This window comes from Stenella coeruleoalba, assembly GCF_951394435.1.
Source record: "Stenella coeruleoalba genome assembly, chromosome: 1".
Classification (NCBI taxonomy): domain Eukaryota; kingdom Metazoa; phylum Chordata; class Mammalia; order Artiodactyla; family Delphinidae; genus Stenella; species Stenella coeruleoalba.
The window spans coordinates 9,276,829-9,298,837 of NC_137169.1; the positions used below are offsets into that span (position 1 = coordinate 9,276,829).

The following is a 22,009-nucleotide window of genomic DNA, read 5'->3' on the forward strand; positions in this document are numbered from 1 at the left end:
AATAAGTCTAAAAATGTATCAAAATTTGCTTTAATTTGCTTTGATTTGCATCTCTTCGATTGCTAGAAAGGTGGAATTTTCATGCTTGTAATTAATGTTAATTTGTATCTCCCTTTGCATCAGCTGTTTTGATACTGTTATCTGGTTGTGTGCGGATGTGTGTTTAACAAGTATTTATTTATTCAGAGCACCAGCTCTTCTACAGTAGAAAGCTCTGGACTGGGAAGCAGGCATCCTGGGTTGCTCCTGCCCCTGCCTGCTTCTGTGAACGCCGTGGCGGTCACTTCCATAATCTCTTAATTGTTTAACCACAATCCCAGCTCAAACATCCCAGGATGCTGGGCCTGGCGCATCCGGGGAGAGCCCAGAAGTGGGTCTCCAGGGAGGGCGCACAATATGGGCACCTTTCAGGTGGAATCCAAGAGTTCAAGGAGGGTTGTGGAGACTTTGTTGGGAGGGTCCTGATGGGAGACAACTGCTAGCGGCCCAAGGAGATGGAGGTATTTCTGAAAGATGGGGGCCTTACGCCTTGCAAGACAGACTGAAGTGCAGAATCCTGAGGGTCCTTGGGCCAATCTGGATGGTCCTTGGTCCTTGGATGTCCTCTGGCCATCTTTAGTCAGAGCACCTAGGACCAGCTGCCTGTCTCTGAGCCTTGGTTTCCACTTCTGAAAAAAACAAACACGAGACAAGCAAATGAACCCTGGGCCTGCGGCATACTCAGCGGATGTGCAACACGTATGAAATGTAGATAGAATCAAAGGAGCCGAGAACCCATGGGATGGAGAAACACTGGAAGGGAAAATCATCTGCTGCAAGTGAGGACTTAGTTCGAATGAGGCTTGTACGTTTTCTTTCTTTTAGGGAAGAGTGCTAGGCTCCTCCTCTAGGCAGAAAACTCACAGGAGGCAGGAAAACACCTGTGGATTGATAACCAATGTCTATTCTTTTCTCCATCAGCCCCTCCAATAGTCAGTCCATCTGCCTAGCCACCCACCCACCTATCATCCGTCTACTGATTCATTTTACAGCAAATATTTATGAATGGGAGTGAATTGTTGATGGTGCCTCTCTCTGCAGTCTCCTGACTCCAGCGGTCCTTTGCAAAGAATCTCCAGGTCAGGAGAGAAGGTCTGGGTCGATTAGAGTGCCAGGATCAGGAACGTACTCAGGTATCACCATTTTTAGGGTTGGGGTGGGATGGTTGAGACCCACTGGAGCCTCCCAATCTCCTGTGAGTACCCGCCCCCCTTCCCCCATCCAGGGGCGGGAGCTGCTCTCCCCGCCCCTCAACCCAGGGGGGCTGGTCAACACCCCGCCCCCCCCGCCCCCCACCCCAAAGCAGCAGAACCCGGTTCTGTCAAATCCGGGGCAGCCCATTCAAACAGCAAAAGGGGAGTGTAGCTTTCCTGAGTCATCTCTGCACGCGTTTGCTCCCTTTTTGTCTTGAGTGCCAGTAGCTGCGTTCCTGGAAACAGTCTGGGGTACCTAGTGCGCCTCGGGTGGTGGTGGAAGGGAAGGCTTAAGGCTGAACCTTCAGAGAAGGAGCGTCCACTTTGGAAGTGACTTCACAGCGTGCGGTTGGGTGCCTGCGAGGTGCGCCGCGGCAGGTCTGCGGGCCCTTGCGCGGCTCCTGGCAGCTGGCACCGCACGTGGGCGAGCGTGCTCCCCAGGCTGCGCAGGAGGCGTGGGCTACGAGCCCAGTCCTCCCCCCGACCCCCCGGCCGGGATGCGCGCGCTCCGCGCTGTGTCGGGACTGTTGCTCCTGGGGGTGCTTCGAGCCTTACCGCAGGTAAGGGGGACGACAGGATCCTAGGGACGCGCCAACGAGCCAGAGCCCCCTTCTTGCCGTCATTGCCCTGAGCCCGGGACAGTGCAGGGCCGGTGGGACGAAGGGGAGAACAGGGGTGCTCCACAGCTAGTTCCCTGCCCAGCTGGGGTGAGGGGGCACAGGTGACAAGCAGGGAGACCGGAATCGCAAGTATTCACAGGTGGGCGGTTGGCTGACAGACTAGTAGGGGCGCCTTCTCCCGCCCTCTCAGGGTGCTGGGATGATTCATTCATTCATTCATTTAATATAAATGAGCAGAGGGGACTGCCTGCAGCAGATGGGCTGTTTGTGGCTGGGGGTCCTGGGCAGATCAGGTGAGGCCCATGGGGGTCTGGGCAGGACAGGTGGGGTCTCCCTTGGCCAGAAGAGGTTGGTATTCAGGCTCTCCCAGGGTCTAGGGAGGGAGGGGGAGTGAGGTGTGGGTGAGAAGCAAGGGTGAGCCAGCCAGATCAGACAGATTAGCTTCCCCCACCCCGTTCAGCCAACCAACGTGTAGATTTCGTGCCCTAGAGCACGTGGTGGGTGTCCACCCCTGGAAAAAGGTCAGCGCTGGGGCAAACATATGTTGTGGGAAGCCCCAGAACCCAATCTGGGTACTGCTTTAGGAAAACTGAGCACTTACCAGTGGCCCAGACCGAGCTAGGCACGGGGTGCGGGGAGAACTCAGGTTAATCAGATGTGGTCTACTGCCTAAGCACTGAGCGCAGGGTCTGAAGAGGAGACAGAGGTCCTGGTGGACCCCTCCATAGAACACAGTAGGTGTTGGTGAGTGCCTGCTGCCTATGGGTACAGAAGGCAAAGGTGGGAACAATGACATTCTGTTGGGGGAGGGGCAGGGCCCTCCCACCCCACTTTAATCCTACGGGAAGAGGGGGGGGCCCAAAATGGAGTTCAGTCCAATTCATCCAACCTTAGGGCAGTGGGAAGAGGGAAGTGGAGTGGGCATCAGGCTGAAGGAGGGAAAGTGCACAAGCACCTGCTCCCCTTCCATCTTCAACAGGGTGATGTGAGACACCCCCCGCCCCCACCACACACACAACAGAGGGCAAAGGGGGGCAGCTGACAGCGTTGCACGTTACACGACAGAGGCCCTGGCTAGAGAACCCCCTGCTGGCCCTCCAAGCCCTCTGCTGATAACCTGGGGGAGGGGGAGAGTTTGGGGTGCCAAGCCTTGGGGAGATAAAGGGAAGGGAGGACTGTGAGAAGGGCTGTGACAGTTGCTAGCATTTGGTGGCTGGCGCTCATGTGCTTCCTTTCAATAGCGTGAAATCGCTTTCTAAATTAAAAAAATAATAGGTGTTTAATTACACAAGGAAAAAATGAATATATCCCCAATGCAAAAAGAAAAGAAGAAAATTGAAACCCTACGGATAAAACTAAATCGTTGGGTATCTTATCCTTATTCCTACGACGATGTAGCCACCATTATCGCTTTGGTGTTTCCTCTGCAGACCTTTATAAATGCACGTCCATATTTATATCTGTTTTGTAAAAATACATAGGGTTTTCCATATCCTATACTACATGGAACATACAGCTCTTTCTTCATGTGGCTTTTCCAATGTCTGCAGTGTGTCTTGGGGAGCTTTCCACATGGATACGTACAGATGTCCCACTGACCTTTTAAAATGCTATCTAGTATTCTACCAAACGGGGGGTTCCATCGTCTATTAACTCGTGTCCCTGACGGGTGGGCGGTAAGGTTCCTATCATTCTTCTTTGCTTGCTTGCGGGCTCGCAACGTGAGGCTCTTGCAACATACAGCCTCACATGGATGCTTTGGGGAAAGTGTGTGCTTCCTTCTCAGAGAAGAAGCGGAGGAGAGTCTATCGAAGTGAACATGCATTCAAATGAAAAGATGCCACAGAATTGCCTCCCAGGGTGACTAGAGGCTTTTCTCTCCCACCAGCAGGGCGTGAGTATAGAGCAGTGACTTCCCCACATCCCAGCCGGCTTTTGGTCTTATCAAAGTTTTTATTTTTGTCAATGTGACCGGTGAAGAGGGCCATATCCTTGTTGTGTTCATTTGCATTTCCTCCCTACTGGAGAGGCTGATCCTCCCTTGTCCCCTGTGGGCCCAGACATGGGTCATTTCTGGGCAGGAATTGGGGCGCCGGCGAGGGAGGGGCTGTCTGCCCATCTCGGTACTCCGCTGCCCCCTTCAAGCCTTCTTCCACCTCTATGGTTCCAGTAAGAACTTGGAAGTTTCATTATTAAAAAGAAAAAACAACCCCTCCCCCTGCCCCACCAAATGAGGGCTTGAATTTTAAATCCTTTCTTCTTCGCCATCTGATTTCACATGACGCCATCAGTTTGTGGTGGGCTTTCTGAGGCAAGAATGCTCTCTCACTGTGTGTCACCTTCTGAGAAAGAGATTTAGCCTCTGATGCCTCTTCCTACAGTCTCCCCTCGAACGCTTTTGTAATGTGATCCAGGATTACTCTGGTGCAAATCCTGAGGGAAAAATTCATTGTCCGAGCGCCTCCTTCACTTCTCCATCCTTTTATCCAGGCTCCCTGGGGTGGAGGTGGCCGGACAGGGAGGCCCAAGACCTTTCCAGGAGTTCTGCAGATGCAGAGCTCCCCTATCATCCTCCTCCAGGCCAGCCTCCCTCCCACATCCACAGCCCCATTCCAGCTCCATTTTCCTCCCGCCAGATGTGGACCTCTGCCCTGAGTTAGCCATCCTGCTGAGGGAGGTTCTCAGGCATGTGGAGCTCCTCCCACCGGGGTTTCCAGAGCTCAGCTCCCAGGACCCCATAGAGTGGAGTGCTGACCTACGGATATGCCCGCAGGAGGGCAGGAAAGACTTTCTGGTTTTGTCTTGGAAAGGGCGGTCCCAATCCTGCCTGCGGGCAGAATCCCACTCTACATGAGAATGAGGGGACCCGGAGAGGGGGCCCCTGATGTGAAGAGGTGGAAGGAGATGTGGGCTGGTCTGAAGCGAGACCTCGCCTTCCTTAGAGGGAAGCCAGGGCCGCCAGGAGACGATGGGGGAGCATTACTCAGCTTGAGAGCTGTCAGTGCTGGGAGAAGGGCAGCGTTTACTGTAAGTTTCTGCCTCTGCTCCCACTCATATCTGCCCTAGACTTGTTTGTTGAGCTGTGATTCATCCTTAGGCTCGTACACACCTTCCTCAACCCTCCCTTCACCTCAAGGAGCATCATTATAAGGAAAATGAAGCTGAGGGACGTCTGGGTCTGGGGACACTGGAAGGCTTGGGGGGGTGCGGTGTCCTAGGCACAGGTGGTTAGTTTAGTTCAGCCTGGACCGCGCGTGGCCTTGTTGGACCCGTGGTGCCCTGACACCACGTGGGGGTGCCTTATCTGGCATCATGGTCCTCATTTTCCAAACAAGGCTGTGGAGGCTCAGAGGTGGAGGGGGGTCTTGCCCACAGTCCCAGGACCGGTCAGGGGCAGAGCAGGACCAGACCCCCAGACCCGATGGACAGACTGTCCAAAAAGGCAGCTCCGGGCAAAGCTGGTCCTCCAGCTTCGTTCTCTCTTCCCTCTCCTGCCAGAGGCTGTTGGGGTGAGGGTAGGAAGACTCCATGCCGGACTCTTTGCTGCCTAGGGCTGAAAAGCACTGGGCATCCTCGGTGGCCTCGCTGGCGGGGAGTGGTGACTTAGACAAATACACATGCACACGTGAGTGTTGCAAGTTAAGTTCTATCTGGGGCAAAACGAGGACCGCAGCCCGGGAGACAACGTTTCAGATAACTCTGAGAAACTGCCCAGATATATAGGAGTTTTGCAACGAAGGACAGGTAATCGGAACGTCAAAAGATTATTGTCAAATAAAGAGAACCAGATATCTTAAGTTAGGAATTTAGCGCTTTTCTAGGTATGGGAAGGTGCAAGATTCTGGGCTCACTGAAATCATTCCTCTGATGTGCACCTCAGCTCTCTGGGGCCTGTATTTTCACATCTTGAGTTTCCTCCGGGCTCACCAGCTCCCATTGGAGGGCTACAATCATTGGTGACCGCGACATCCTTTGTTTATTGATATGGCAGGAAATATTCCACTTATAAATAATCCATTCCATTTATAAATACTCAGTTTATCAGGAGGGACTTTTAATACGCCAATCAGTTACTCACTGAGTGCCTAACTCTTCAGGTCCATTCATCCAAGTATTCATTCATTCATTCATAGAAATCTTAAAGGAGCAGCTGCTCTGTGCCGGACATGGCTCCAGGGCTTTCATCCCAGGCTGTTCCTGGCAATTACTCAGCCTCTTGTAGGCCTCTGGGGACAGGCCTCCCTTCCATCCTGCCCAGGCAGCCCACGCCATCCTGGGTTACTCTGACATCTAGAAGGTCTTTAGGATGTGCTGAAATCTATCTCCTCGCAGCATCTACCCATTGGTCCTGGTTCTGGAAACTGCGGCTATGTAAGCAAGATGTGTCCACCTTCCTCAGAAATGCCTCCCAGTGAGGTGAAGACAGAGACCCCTGAGGGGCCCCCCCGAGGTCTCCCAGTCCGTCTCCCAGACCACCCAGGGCCTCCAACGTTTATTCCTCATGTGCCATGGGCGTCAAGCCTGCTCGCAATGTCACTGGGTGGACGTGCGTTGTAACAAAATAGCTTCAACCGAGGAGGTCAACGGAAGGCCCGGACCAGCAATCTCATCTAACGATAGTCAGCAAAGAATTGCAAACTACCATGTTAAGCTTAAGCACAAAGCAAAGTTTATTTAAGCATAGGTACACTCTCTGAGAGGGAGGGAGAGAGAGAGAGAGAGAGAGAGCGCTTGGGCTGTTTCTGAGAGCGGGCTGTTTCTTCGAATTGAAAGCAGCATTCCTATACAGGCTTAAGGGCTCTTTTAAGGAGCACTTTGCAGGGAGGCGGGGGTGAGGGACAGGGAATCACTATTTGATTGACAGTCCCAAGCTCTGCAACGAGTTTACTGCTGTGCATGCTCTCACCACTGAATCGCTAAGAAACACCCACTTGGGGGCAAAACCACAGTGTAGATTTTATTATAATTATGATATAATGAGTTTGGGTTTACTATAGGTTATACGTCTGTCTAGTCTGGGCATGCACAGCCTGGGGACCTCCTCTTGTGTTACGGTGCCCCTCTTTATCAGGATAAGCTGCCCACCACACCGCCATAGTTTCACCTGTTCTGGGTTTCTTCTTGTTTTTCTCTCCATTGTCACCTCCTTGCTGCTAATGTCTGACTAACTACCTAACATTACCGGTTCATCCATTCCACAAATGTTTATCAAGCACCTACTGTGTGCCAGGGAGTGTTCTGGAGGCTTCAGGTGCCTCCAGGCCAGCACACCAGGTCTCTGCCTCATGGAGCTGACATTCCTCCAGGTTGACAGACAGTGAATGGACGGTGCTCCTTGCAGTGGAGAAGATTCTAACCAGGTAGTGTGAGAGGGCCTCAGCTACGCTAGGTGGGGAAAACAGGACGGCCTCTCCCTGGGAGGTGGGGACAACACAGGAGTGAGAACTGGAGGAACAGGACGGAGGCCAGTGTGGTGAGTGGCGTGAGAGGGTGGCGGGGAAGCAGGGAATAACACGGACTTCTGTCTGTGGTTGGAGGGTTTTGCCGGGGGAGTGGCATCTGTCTGTCTGCTGGGGATGGGGCAGGACGGGGGAGCCGGAGGCCCCCGCTGTTGCTGTGGTCCAGGGGAGGGGTGGCTGGAGACGTGAAAACAGGAGAGTACTTTGGAGCTAGAATCGATAGGACCTGAGTATGGATTGGGTGTGAGTGCAGAGGGCAAGATGGGAATGGGGGATCCTGTCCAGATTTGAGGGCTCCGCACCTGGCTGAATGGTGGTGTCGTTTATGGAGGTGGGAAAACTGGGTATGGGACAGAAAGGTGTTTTGGAGAAAAGCACGAGTTCTGTTTTGCACATGTCCAGTGTCAGTGTGGGGTTGAGTGTTGGAGTGGGGAGCTCTCTGCAGAGCTTGGGCTCCTGATGCGGTGCTGCCTGGCGGGGGTGGGGTGGGGTGGGGATGGGGGAGGGAGCATCAACCCTCCCTCAATGGAGCCACCTTGCTTCTACTGATGTGGGCCAAGACCCCACATCTTTTGGGGGACACTATGTTTTCCTGTTGATTCATTCCAACCCAACGGTAGGATCTTCCATTCATCCTGGTTACATTTTTTTTTTTTTTGGCTGCGCCGCATGGCATGGGGATCTTAGTTCCTCAATCAGGATCGAACCTGTGCACCCACCCCCCACCCCCCCACCCCACCCCCCCACCTCCCCCCCGGTGGAAACTCGGAGTCTTAACGGCTGGACCGCCAGGGAATTCCATCTCATCCTGGTTACATTTGATATTCGTCTTCTCTTGCTGATGTAACAATCACAAATTCAGTGGTTTACAACAGCACAAATTTATGACCTTATAGCTCTGAAGGTCAAAAGTCTAAATAAAACAGGTCACAGCAGGGCTGCATTTCTTCCGGATACATTAGGGGGAAATCTGTTTCCTCGCCTTTTCCAGCTCCCAGAGGCTGCCTGTACTCCTTAGCTCATGGCCCCCAATCACTCTGGCCTCTGCTTTCATGGTTCCAGTTCCTTCTCTGACTCCGCCCCTCCTGCCTCCCTCTTATAAGGACCCCTGTGATTACATAGGGGCCACCAGGATGATCCAGAATGATCTCCGCATCTCAAGACCCTAAACTTAGTCACGTCAGCATAGCCCTTTTTGCTGTATAAGGTAACATATTCACAAATGGCAGGAATTAGGACGTGGACGTTTTTAAAAATAAACATTTGTATTTATTACAGAAAAAGTAGAAAATAAACATACAGAGAAGAAAATTAAAAGCACCTATAAGCTCACTTAGTGTGTATCTTTTTTTTTTAATTTTTATTTTATATTGGAGTATAGTTGATTTACAGTGTTGTGTTAGTTTCAGGTGTACAGGAAAGTGATTCATTTAAACATATACATATATCTATTCTTTTTCAGATTATTTTCCCATATAGGTTATTACAGAATATTGAGTAGAGTTCCCTGTGCTATACACACAGGGAACTCTTGTTGATTATCTATTTTATATATAGTAGTGTGTGCATGTTAATCCCAAACTCCTAATTTATCCCTCCCTGCCACCTTTCCCCTTTGGTAACAGTAAGTTTGTTTTCTATGTCTATGAATCTCTTTCTGTTTTGTAAATAAGTTCATTTGTATAATTTTTTTAGATTCCACATATAAGTGATATGATATTTGTCTTTGTCTGACTTACTTTACTTAGCATGATAATCTCTAGGTCCATCCATGTTGCTGCAAATGGCATTATTTCATTCTTTTTTATGGCTGAGTATTATTCCATTGTATATATGTACCACATCTTCTTTATCCATTCATCTGGTGATGGACATTTATGTTGTTTCCATAGGTTGTGGACATTTTTTTTTTTTTTTTTTGCGGTACGCGGGCCTCTCACTGTTGCGGCCTCTCCCGTTGCGGAGCACAGGCTCCGGACGCGCAGGCTCAGCGGCCATGGCTCACGGGCCCAGCCGCTCCGCGGCATGTGGGATCCTCCCGGACCGGGGCACGAACCTGTGTCCCCTGCATCGGCAGGCGGACTCTCAACCACTGCGCCACCAGGGAAGCCCATGTCATCTTTTTTAAAAAGTCTTTTTTAAAATTGAAGTATAGTTGACATACAATATTTTATTAGTTTCAGATATACAGCATAGTGATTCGACATTTATTGATATGTACTTTACGAATTGATCATCACAATAAGTCTAGTAACCATCTGTCACCACACATATTACAATGTTAGTGACAATATATTCCCTGTGCTGTACATTACATCCACATGACTTAATTAATTTTATAACTGGAAGTTTATACCTTTTAATCCCCTTCATCTATTTTGCCCCCACTCCGCAACCCTGTCAAATCTTTTTTTGGAGACAGTAGAACATCATGGTTAAGGGTCAGCCTGCCAAGTTTACACCCTGCCTCTGACACTTACCATATGGTGCTCTTGGGCAGGTTAAGTCACTTCTCTGGGCCTCAGTTTCCCCATCCATAGAATGGGGATACTCATAGTAGCTAACTTGTAGGGCTGATGGAAGGATTATATGGGATAATAGATGAAAAGTGCTGAGAACAGCTCCTGGCATGTGGTGAGGGCTGTGTGGAGGTAAGCCATTATTAAGTGCCTGTTGTATGCTAGGCATCGTGGATGCAGGATGTAGGTGAACCAGTTACAGTCCCTGCCCTCCAGGGCGGCAGCATGGGAAGTGGAACATGGAAGGCAGTGTAATCAGTACTGTGTGGAGAACTGTCCCAGGCCTGCGGGAGCCCACAAGTGCCTGTCCTCACCTCTGCCTGGGTTGGAGGGGAAAAGCTCTTGGAGGGAAGGAGGTGGCCAGCCTGTATAGTTTGGGATGACAGGCTCTGTGCCGTGGATACTGCCAACGTCCTCACCAACATCCAGGCTGCACGGACCATCAGCAAGGGCGTCTGGGGCGGGCCCGGGGCTTGCTCTGGAAGCTCCGTCAGCAGGTTTCACGTGAGGGGCTCTGCACCTCCAGGGGGCTGAGAACTCCCAGAGGCATCGTCCATGGCCTCATTTCATTGCCTGCCGTGAGCCCCACATTATTCCCGTGCTCGGGGAGGGCATGGTCCCCTGAAATGGTTCCAACCGTCCAGGACCATGAAACTCCTAAACCAAACCTTCACCTTCCCACCCAGGACACATGCTCTCTCTGTCCCGACAGTCCAGGGGTGGGGCTGGGCCCAGCTTCCCCCCCGTGCAGGCTGGGAGGACAGAGATGGTCCCTGCCGACGCCATCTGGGCAGGTGGGCTGACGCTGGGGAAGGCATCCCAGGCACCTGCAAGAGGGCTTGGAAAGCCGAAGTACCACTGGGGAGCTGACTCTCCGCCCATCCTTACTCTTTGACACCATCAAGTTTTCCTTGGCGTTGCTAGTGTCCCTTGGTGGCTGGCTCTACAGGGGACTGTTATTCCAGGAAGGGGGTGGACTTTACCACGTCTGAGGTATAGCTGAGTGTGCATTTCGGACACTTGCTGTGGCCCAGGACCTCCAGGAAGGCTATTATCTGAACAACAGGCTCACATGGCTGGCTTGGGGTTTCTCCTGGGCAGGAGGGGCGTCAGTGGGAAGCGAGGAGTAAGAAGTTGCAGAATTTGGGCTCCGAGGCCAGACCTTGGTTTTGTTACTCACCTCCATCCTGTCCAACCCCTCACATATTAGCTGCTCTACAACCCTTAGTGGCTCCCTACTGCCAAAGACAGTATTTCCCAAAGTCACTTCCAGGGAATCGTAGTTCCACGAGGAAAGGGCTCTACAGCCAGCTAAGTTTGGGAAACAGTTTGTCTCTCTGCTCCCATTTCCCCACCCCGAATCTGAGAAACCGCTTAAATGGAACCCAGGGATTCTTTGTGTTTCCTTTCTTGTTTTGCTTGTCACCTGCTGACATCCTGCAGCACCAGTGTTTGCTGGAACGCAGGGTGGGAAACGAGAGTTCAGTCAGTGCAGACTGAGGCCCTGAGTCCTGGGCCTCCTGTCCTGCTTTCACTGTCCAGCCCATCAAGACACTGAATGCCCCACAGCTCTATTCTTGCCGGCCTCTGTACCTTTGCCTCTGCGGAGCTTTCTGTCTGAGATTCCCTCCCCTCAAGAATCCTTCAACAAAACAAAGCAAAACAAAACAACCCCCAAAACGGAAGTTCTCCTCCAGGAACCATCATGAATCCCCCGTTAGTTCTTTTTCTCTGTTTATCTCATGAGTCTTATGTTATTCCACTTTGTGCTAGTGATTCGTGTATTTTCCTGATCCCATCGGTGAGGGTCCCCTTCATCATTCATTCCGTGGATTCTTATTTAGTGTCTCCCATGTGCCTGTCCTGGGAGCTGTCTTCACGAAACATCACTGTCTGGAGTTGGCCTCTGTGTCGTCCCCAGCACGTTGCACAGGGCCTGGTTCCTGCTGGGCCTTCAGTGAATGAGTGGTAGAGGGGACTCAGGGTTACTCTTTGTCTTCTCAGGAGGGGCCCTGTTTTCTTTTCCTTTTTAAACCCCACATTTGTTTATTTATTTATTTTTGGCTGTGTTGGGTCTTCGTTTCTGCGCGAGGGCTTTCTCTAGTTGTGGCAAGCGGAGGCCACTCTTCATCATAGTGCGCGGGCCTCTCACTATCGTGGCCTCTCTTGTTGCGGAGCACGGGCTCTAGAGCGCAGGCTCAGTAGTTGTGGCTCACGGGCCTAGTTGCTCTGCGGCATGTGGGGTCCTCCCAGACCAGGGCTCGAACCCGTGTCCCCTGCATTAGCAGGCAGATTCTCAACCACTGCGCCACCAGGGAAGCCCTTATTTTCTTATTGTGACTGTCATTACTACAAAATCAGTGGCTTGAAACAACACAGATTATTATCTTTCAGGTCTGTAGTTCTTAAGTCCGAAATGGTTGTCCCTGGGCTGGAATCAAGGTGTAGGCGGGGCTGTGCTCCTCTCTGGAGGCTCCAGGGGAGAATCCAGTCCCTTGTCTTTCTGGCTGCCAGAGGCCACCTGCACTCCTTGGCTCGTGGCCCCTTCCTCCGTCTTCACTCCAGCTGCCTAGCATCCGTCTGACGCTGCACCCGTCCTGTCTCCTTCTCTGACACTCTGACTCTGACTCTTCAGCCTCCCTCTTTGCACTTTTAAGGACCCTTGTGGTTACATTGTGCCCCCTATAATCCAGGATCATCACCCCTTCTCAAGGTCACCGATTAGCAATTTTAATTCCATCTGCCACCTTAATTCCCCATTGCCATTTAAGGTGACATAGGTTCTGGGGATTAGGGCATGGACATCTTTGGAGGGGGACTATTCCGCTGACCACAGACCCCTTCCTTTTTTTTTTTTTGAATTGGTACAATTCTTTTTTTAAAAAATTAATTAATTAATGTTTGGCTGCACTGGGTCTTCGTTTCTGCACGCAGGCTTTCTCTAGTTGTGGCGAGCGGAGGCTACTCTTTGTTACCGTGCGTGGGCGTCTCATTGCGGTGGCTCCTCCTGTTGCGGAGCACGGGCTCTAGGCACGTGGGCTTCAACAGTTGTGGCACATGGTCTCAGTAGTTGTGGCGCACGGGCTTAGTTGCTCCGCGGCATGTGGGATCTTCCTGGACCAGGACTCGAACCCGTGTCCCCTGCATCGGCAGGTGGATTCTTAACCACTGCGCCTCCAGGGAAGTCCCACACAGACCTCTTCTCATCTTCCTGCATCCCACATGGAAGATACTCAGTGAGGATAAACTCATCAACTCTCATAAACTTCATCTCAGAGGAGGTGCTTACCTGTTTCTCCTGCCAGGGGCTCCAGGCTCCTTCCTCTTCCTTCCAGGCTCTTTCTGTATCTACTGTCTTTGGGTTTTATCTCCAGCTATGAGGCCAGGCTGCATGGAGCCATACACAGTTCCCCTCAGCTTCCTGGAGACCAGAGGTAGGAACTGGATCCCGAACATAGGTGTGATGGCCGTGAGGGATACGGCCAGGACAGGGACACACTGTGTGTCATGGGTGTGTGTAAAGTCGGGGAGGAGGATGACTTCAGTTTCATGTGGTCTCTTGGTCTGGAGCTCAGGTGAACCCTCAGGGTGGAGGGAGGGTTCAGATCCCCCAGGACTAGGAGATGACAAAGCCCAGCCTGTTGGCAGAATAGCCTAGTGGTTACTTACTAGGTTTCTGTGGCCAGAAACCCGTGAACATGTCACCTTATACGGCAATGAGAATTTTGGAGCTGTGATTAAGGGTACAGACCTTGAGATGGGGAGATTAGCCTGGATTATCCAGGTGGGCCCAATGTCCTCACACGAGTCCTTAAAAGCAGAGAAACTTTCCTGGCTGCATTAAAGAGAGATGACACAAAAGAAGAGGGAGATGTGATAGGAGAAGGACTCTCCCCACTGTTGTGTGCTTTACAGATGGAGGAAGGGGGCCGCAAGCCAAGGAATGCGGCAGCCTCTAGAAGCTGGAACGACTTTAGTTGACAGCAAAGAGACGGGACCTCAGTCTTAACCACAAGGAAATGGATTTTCCCCCAGAGCCTCCAGCAAGGACAGAGCCTTGTCCACATCTTGATTTTCGCCTGCTGAGACCTGACCTGGATGGGGGTGATCAGGGAGTGGGGGGTGTGCCTGGGGAAGAGGAATGCATGAATGAGATCTGAAGGATGAGTTGGGATGTGCTGGACCTGGTGGATGGGATGCTCAGGGGAACAGTGTGTACAAGGCTGCTGGAGGTTGCACGTGGGAATAGCAAGAAGGCTGGTGGGAGAGGGCGCCTGAGTTTGCACAGGCCAGATGGGCCAGGGCTGGCCCGGCACGGTCTCTTGGGCCACTGTCAGGACTTTGGCCTTTGTCCATAGTTCGGTTGGAAGCCATCTCCTCATCTTCAACAGGGCGGAGGGGAGGAGGCCAGATCTGTGTTTTGAAAAGATCGCTCTGGCGTCTGCACTGTAAGTGAGATGCAGGGGATGGGTGGATGTGAGGAGACCCTGGCTGGCCATTCTCAAGCCCAGAGGCGGGGAGGTGAGGAAGAGCTGGTGGGTTTGAGAGTAGAGCTGGAGGTTAAACAGACGGGACGAGGGAAGCAGAGCCTGCTGGATAAGAGCCTGAGCCACGTGGCTAAGGCCAAATCCTGTCTCTAACACTGCCTAGCTGTGGGACTTGAGGCAAGTTTCTTAACACCGCCGTGCCTCAGTTTCCCCATCTGTAAAATGGGATAGATGGTAGGTCTAGGTGAGGCCTGGGATTCTGCATTTCTAGCAAGTTCCCAAGTGGTAGCAATGCCACTGGGCTCCGACACCTCACCGTGAGTAATAGAGGTGCGGGTGGGGTGCGCCTCCCAGCTCTGCCCAGCTCCGGCCCTTGTGGGTATTTTGCATCTGACCTGACTCCTCCATCTCCCGCCCCAGCGCCTCGCCCTCAGCTCTAGGCTCTCGGCTTCTACAGGTATGGCCTTGCTCCTGTGTCTCTGCGCTGTGGCCAGGTGGGGCTTTTTTTTTTTTTTTTTTTTTTGCGGTACACGGGCCTCTCACTGTTGTGGCCTCTCCCGTTGCGGAGCACAGGCTCCGGACGCGCAGGCTCAGCGGCCATGGCTCACGGGCCCAGCCGCTCCGCGGCATGTGGGATCTTCCCGGACCGGGGCACGAACCTGGGTCCCCTGCATCGTCAGGCGGACTCTCAACCACTGCGCCACCAGGGAAGCCCCAGGTGGGGCTTTTTGAAAGTGAAATTTACCAGGTTTTGTAGGGAAAACCAAATCAACCTGAAAATAAGTCTAGAAATGGGAAGGTTTCAGGCCACTCCGTCTTTATCTTGATGCCACTAAGCTTGGGCCACAGGCCTCTGGTTACATAGCTCATCACCCTGTGGACAACTTGCTCTGCCTCAAACCTGCTGGGGAACCCCATCCAAAAGCCCCCCCTTCCCAGGCCTCGGACTTCCCCCTCCCACTCTCCCCTTTCTGACCCCCCCTTCCCTCCCAGGCTGGGGTCAGAGGGTGGCCCAGCTGTCTCTCCCCCTTCCCCAGGGGCAGCAGGCGTTGATGGGCCATCCAGGGTCTGGGCCCACGGCCAGCGGAAACTGGCAGGGCCCTCACAATTCAGAGGCTGCTGTAGACGCCGGGGCTGCTGCTTTCTCTGCCAGGAGCTGCTATGGGTGAAGGGCCCATGTGAGTGGGTAGTAGGAGACCAAGGGGGGTGGAGGCAGTGGGACAGATGGGGAGATGGCAGAAGGAGGGCAATGAATGGGGCCGGGGGTGAGGGCTGAGCCCGGGTGGGGGCCAGCTTTGGAGGACCACGGACAACGCTGCTAAGGCAAAGCTCAGGGCCCCGGTTCCACCCCTCTCTAGTTTCCGGGCTGGGAACACCCTGGGAAGATGGGGTTGCCTCCCCGACTGGAGTGCCGGCCCTGGACGGAGTTCTGGGACCCGTCAGCTCTCCAGCACACAGTAGGTGTTTGGTGTAGCCCTGGAGTGGTCAGGTCAGCTGACTGGACTCAGAGCCTGACCCTCCACAAGGTGTGTGCTCTTGGGCAGACTCTTCACCTCTCCCAGACAGATTTCTGTGCTAATAGGGTCTCACAGGGCCCTTGGGCTCAGTAAGTGCTGTTGTTACTTCTGCAACGTGTGTGCATTGCATTGACCCATTTTCTGGGCGCTTGTAAAGCTATGACATCATAGTCAAAGAAAAGTCCCCAGTGTCTTTTCCAGAGAAGGCCAGTCACAGGGGCCTGGGGATGTCTGGGATGAGTGCTAGGGGATGGGGTGAGCTATGCCCCAGCCTGGACCCCACCTACATCTCTGGGAATGGCTGGGGGGAGCCGGGGTCGGCCCCTCCATGGGGTCGGGGGGGCCAGCCCTTCTCCCATAAGCCCCACCCGGGAACGGAGGCCCCCGAGTTCTCCACTCCCTTCTTGGGGCTCTGGTGGGCTTCAGCTGGACATCCTGGCTGAAATCCCACTGTCCCTGGGGACGGTGAGAAGATCGCGCCCCCTGGTGGCAAACTACGGATTTACACAGATTTATTGTTGAAAAGAGCTGCCCTCTCCTTCCTGAGCACTTAGAATCCTAGGGGGTGCTACTATTTACACACGCGGTTTTGCACAATTGCTTTATTTCGCTCTCTCTCTTTATGTATACACTTTATTCTTATCATCTTTTACTGAACCTTTGGCTAGTTAGTTGCAGACATTTTGATCCTTCACCCCTGCATATTTTAGCATGTTTCTTCTACAAAAAGGACATCTCTTACATAAACAAGTTTTCAGGCATTCAGCTTGATAGAACATAATCAAACGTAAAGCCCATATTCAAATCTCGCCAGTTATCTCAATATTCTCCTTTACAGCATATCCCCCTTCCCAGCCTGATTCAGGATCCAATCCAGACATTGCGTTCAGTTCTCCAGTCGTTAGCCTCTTTATACTGGAACATTCCACAGCTCTTCCTCATCTTTCATGCAGTGGCATCTTTAGAGTCCAGGCCAGTTGTTTTGTAGAACACCCCTCAGTTTGGGTTTATCTGATGTTTCCTCATGACTTGATTCAGATTGTGGACTTTTGGTAGGAAGACCACCGATGTGATGTGGCGTCCTTCTCAGCACATTGGACCTTTCTCATTTTCATGATGGGCAGCCTGTGGCCCAGAAAGGGAGAGAGAACTGAGGACACAGTGAAGCTCAAAATCTCCTGTCTGCGCTTAGTTGCTGTGTGACCTTGGGTGGCTAACTGCACCTCTCTGAGCTGCAGTTTCCTCATCTGTAATGTGGGGTGGTGATCTGGCCCCAAAGGGCTGGGGGTGGCCTAAAGGAGGTGATGTGTGACTCATGGTTGGTGGCGGGGGAGTGATAGGTAATACCATGGGTTCCCTCTTCTTCTCTGCCCCTCCCAGCCCTCCACTGACCCAGGGTGAGGTGGCAGGAGATGAAGGATAAGCATTTGGGCTCCCCTCAGCTGTCCCCTCAGGCCCTGGGAGAGTGATCAGGGCCACGTCCCCGTCAGAGCCCACAGCTATCAGTGAGAGGAGCAGGCAGGCCAGGAGGGGAAAACCCAGGCCAAGGGCCCAGAATTTCCCACACAATCAGCAGGCCTAGCAAGGCTGAACCCTCATGCCACCTGCCCCCCAGCCCACCCCAGCCATAGGCTTCCGAGCTCGCATGGTGAGACGCTGTGGGTCAGGGAGAAGCTTGGGTTGTCCTGGCAGGTCTCTGCCCCTAGACAGGCTCTGTTTACTTGAGAAGAATGAGATTCCTCTGGAGGGGATGGCTGGGCGCCATTGGCAAACAGACTGTCCTCAAGGCCCCGGGCTCTGGATTACATGAGACGCATAAGTGCTGTGTGACTGGTGTCTGCAAATGTAGGTTATGTTTATCATTTCGAATTTATGTGGCAACATTTCAGATGTGCAGACAAAGAAAAATGAAGAATGTAGTTGACACTCCACGTGTCCACCTTCCAGCCACGCTGGCCTCCTTGCTGCTCTCTGCCCATAGCAGACGTATTCGTTTATTATTTTCACAGTTCCCTCGGGTGGAGAAAAGACTAGGGAATCCCCTTGGGCCGGCCAGGCCTCTCCCCAGCAGGTAAAGGGCTTCTGCTTTCCTCCCCCAAACCAAGAAAGCCCCTACCTCATTCATCCCATGAGTGGCCGCCTCCTGTCTGCCAGGCATCATCTCGGATGCTGAAGACACAGAGGTGGGACACAGCTCCCTCCTCCCCTGTCTCCCCCACTCCCTCCCACTCTCCCTTCCTGGAGCTCCCTGTTATGGGTCTTCCCAGAAACCTGCTTCATGCTCCCCTCTCATTCAGCAGGAAGGACAAAGTTCCTTCCCCCAAACTCAGCAGAGGCTCTCCTCTCATGAACCAGCCCCTAACAGAGGGGCTTAGCTTTCAAGGAGCCCTGGGAACACTGGGGAGCTTGTTCAAAATGCCTATTCCTTAAAAAAAATGAGCCTTGACACTATTTCACACCAGACACCAAAATGAAATCTGAATAGGAAAGGTTAAGGAACACCATCTAGAAGACAATGTAGGAGAATATCTAAATGCATTGGGTAGGCAAATATTGGACATTAAATAGAACATTAACTGTAAAAGTAAAGATGGATACATTAATTGCACTTCATTAGAACTAAGAACCCTGTTCATCAAAAGACTCCAGTAAGAAAGTGGAAAGGCAAACCATAAGGTGGGAGATGAGGTTTGCAGTGCATATATTCAAAAAGAACTTGTATCCAGAATATATAAAGAATTCCCACGTATCAAGAAGAAAAGTCGGACAATCTAATTTTTTTAAAAAATGGACAAAAGACCTGAATATGCATCTTACAAGAGAGAATATCCAAACAGCTGATAAACATGTGAAAAAGTACCCAACATCATCACTCATCAGAGAAATGCAAATAAAAGACGCAATGAAATTCCACTATATGCTCACCCAAATGGCTAAAATTTAAAAAAACTGACTATACTAAGTGTTAGCAAAGATGTGGAGCAACTGGAACACACACCCAGCAGTGAAATGTCAATTAGTACAATTTAGAAAACTGTATGGAGAATGAATCAAAGCCAAGCGTACACATACTTTGACCCTACAATTCCACTCCTAGGTATACATCCAATGGAAATGTGTGCATATGTGCACCAAAACACAGGTACAAGAAGGTTCCTAGTGGGATTATTCATAATGATCAAAGAAGTGGAAACAACCCAAAGGTCCATCAAGAGCAGAGTAGAGGGGCTTCCCTGGTGGCGCAGTGGTTGAGAATCTGCCTGCTAATGCAGGGGACATGGGTTCAAGCCCTGGTCTGGGAGGATCCCACATGCCGCGGAGCAACTGGGCCCGTGAGCCACAACTACTGAGCCTGCGCATCTGGAGCCTGTGCTCCGCAACAAGAGAGGCCGCGATAGTGAGAGGCCCGTGCACCGCGATGAAGAGTGGCCCCCGCTCGTTGCAACTAGAGAAAGCCCTCGCACAGAAACGAAGACCCAACACGGCAAAAATAAGTGAATAAATTAATAAACTCCAACCCCCAACATCTTCAAAAAAAAAAAAGTGTAGAGTAGATACATTGTGCATATTCATGGGATGCAATACTGCAAGGCAGTGAACTTGAATGAAGGGTTGCTGTTTGCAACAATGTGTGTGATTCTCACAATAGAATTTTGAGTTAAAAAATCCAGTTGCCAGGGTGTACGTTTCTATCTAGGTAAAGTTCTAAAGTGGACAAAACAAATCTCTGGTGTAGAAGTCAGGTTAGCGGGGGGGGACTTTCGTGGCGGGAAGGGGCAGGAGGTGGGACTTTCGTGGCGGGAAGGGGCAGGAGGTGGCTGCTGGGTACTAGTATCTTGTTTCTGGATCTGGGTGCTGGTGGCAGGATGTGTTTATGCTGTAAAAATTCAGTGTGTATATACTTGAGATCTGTGAGCTTTTCTGCATGAGTGCTAGACATCAACAGACAAGTTTACCAGAGCTTCTTATTGCTGGGCCCATGCTGGAAGCCAAGTAGGAAGCAACTGAATTATTCCCAGGGAGAGAGGCTGGGGGCTGGGACCAGGTGGAGGAGGTGGGGATGTTGGTCCGAAGGGGCTGAGAGAATTTGCTGATGGGCTGGGTGTGAGTACTGGAGGAGAGCGTCAAGGGAGATTTCAAGGTTTAGGGCCTGAGTTATGGAAGGCTGGGGTTGCCTCCACCTCCGCTGGGAAGACCAAAGGTGGAGCGAGTTCCAGGAAGTTTCTGTCCTGACTTCTATAACGTGAGGCTCCACCTCAGGCCTGGCCTGATAGCAAGTGGAGACCAGGCCTCCTGGGACCTGAGGGGCAGGATGGAGGGTGGGTGTCTGGGACCCTCCTGGTCTCACCAGTGTGTTTCACCCTCCAGGGTCGAGTCTCCGAGGATGCCTGTGGAGGGGACTCCAGCCGCTACTACAGCGAGGCTGCCGGGAAGTGCTGCTACCGCTGCCCCGAGTGTGAGTAGGGGTGTTGGGAATGGGGACAAGAGGGGAGTTTTGTCCTCAGGTTACAACACTCCTGGGAGATTGGTGAGTGGGAAAGACCCGAGCCAACATCGTCATTGCCATTGGCTATAGGTTTTAATGAACAGCTGCTCCTTGTTGAATTCCCCCGGCGTATACACTAGTCTGAGGCCTCCCGCCCATTGCGTCCTCCCATAGGATCTTCACCATCATCCTTGGTCATCGCCATTTTGCAGATGAGACTTTTAGGGGTGCTGCAAGGGTAAGCAAGTTGCCCAAGGTCACAGAGCTGGGAAATGGGGGAGCCAACTGGGGCTGGAGCCCAGGGTTCTATGACCCCAGAGCCTGGGCTATTGACACCCCCTGACCGCCGCTCATTTCCGGGCCTACGAGCAGTTGGCAAGCCTCAGCTTTCCTGCCCTGGGAACTCGTTTGTCCCAGGGCTGCCAGGACTATAGCTCACTTGGGGACCAGTCTCCCTGCCCAGAGCTCACTTCCTGGAAGGCTCACCTGCCCCCAGCACAATGATGGGCCCCATGAGTAGATGAAGGGCACCAACAGGAAATCCTTCCAGAACAGGCATGGGTCTTGTTCTCCCCACTTTGCAGATGAGGCTCAGGGTCACAAGGTCATGAAGCATCCCCATTCCCTGTGGTTGTCATCAAAGTCTCAAGGCACATCCAGTGGCCTTAGCTGCAAGGGGCTCAGCTGTGGTCTCTGACCTCCGGGAACAGGGACTCATGGGGGAGGAAAGACATTAGTTATGCCAGCAGAGGGTGTGAGGGAGGACTGCACCTATGGGCTCATCATAACTGCCTCTCGCTTTGAGGACAACAAGCCACTGGAAGTGGGCAAGGGTCTTCAGGACAGGTAGAGGGCCCAGCACTGCTGTCTGGAGGATGGCGACAGGCCACAATGCACAAGATCGCCAAGGGTATGTGGCCCGAGCTGGGCAGGAATCCTGGTCAGTCTGTTCCTAGACCTGCAGCCTCTTTGCTCCACCATGAGCGCAGACCCAGCCCGTGCTCAGGCCACCAAGGACCAAGAGAAATATTTTGGGAGAGAATTTGATACTTTTTATTTCCAAAAATGATTGTAAGAAGTCATTGTAGGGGAAAAAGTAGAACTTCATTGGACTGTCTCGCTTTTATTTTCTGGTTTAGTGTTGGACTTGAAGTATGTAACAGGTGGGTTCCCCTGCTTTTTTAGTGCTTGGGACTTGAGTGCCTTAAGGGCTGGCCACCCACATACCCACCCACCCACGTAACTGCCTGTCTACCTAGCTGTTCTTTCACTCACTCACTAACCTGTCCATCTCTCCCTCCTCCTGCCTCCCATCCCCCTTCCCTTTCTTTCTGCCACCCATCCCCCATACATCTACCTATCTGTCTCAGTCTGCTCAGGCTGCCATAACAAAATACCGCAATACCGCAGACTGGGGGCTTAAACAACACTGCATCTCCCCAGGAGAGCAGCGGTCAGGGTTCCTGAGTGGTGTGGCCCACAGGGCTCTGTGACTTTCCATAGGACCTGCAATCCCAGCCGCAGGGAGAAAGACAGACACTTCCTTCCCATGCCCCCCAGCCCCCCTTGATGCCTGCCTGGCAGGGCTTGATGGGGAGTGGGTGGGGAGAGAGAGGGTGACATCTCAGTCTCAGGCTCCCTCCACTTAGATGCTGTAACTTGGGAAAAGGGGGCTCCCTTCCCCCACAT

At 52.3% G+C, this 22,009-nt stretch overlaps 1 protein-coding gene across 1 annotated transcript in view; it reads left to right on the forward strand.

Annotated features, from left to right (window-relative positions):
* Nucleotides 1–1,729: 1,729 nt before the first annotated feature.
* TNFRSF8 (TNF receptor superfamily member 8) overlaps nt 1,730–22,009 on the forward strand; it is a gene marked incomplete at both ends in the record, with an annotated part of 64,235 nt that continues 43,955 nt past the window's right edge. The window contains 2 exons of the mRNA XM_079945748.1: nt 1,730–1,792; nt 20,203–20,290. Coding sequence (XP_079801874.1) covers nt 1,730–1,792; nt 20,203–20,290 — 151 coding nt within the window. The remainder of the gene's footprint in view (nt 1,793–20,202; nt 20,291–22,009) is intronic.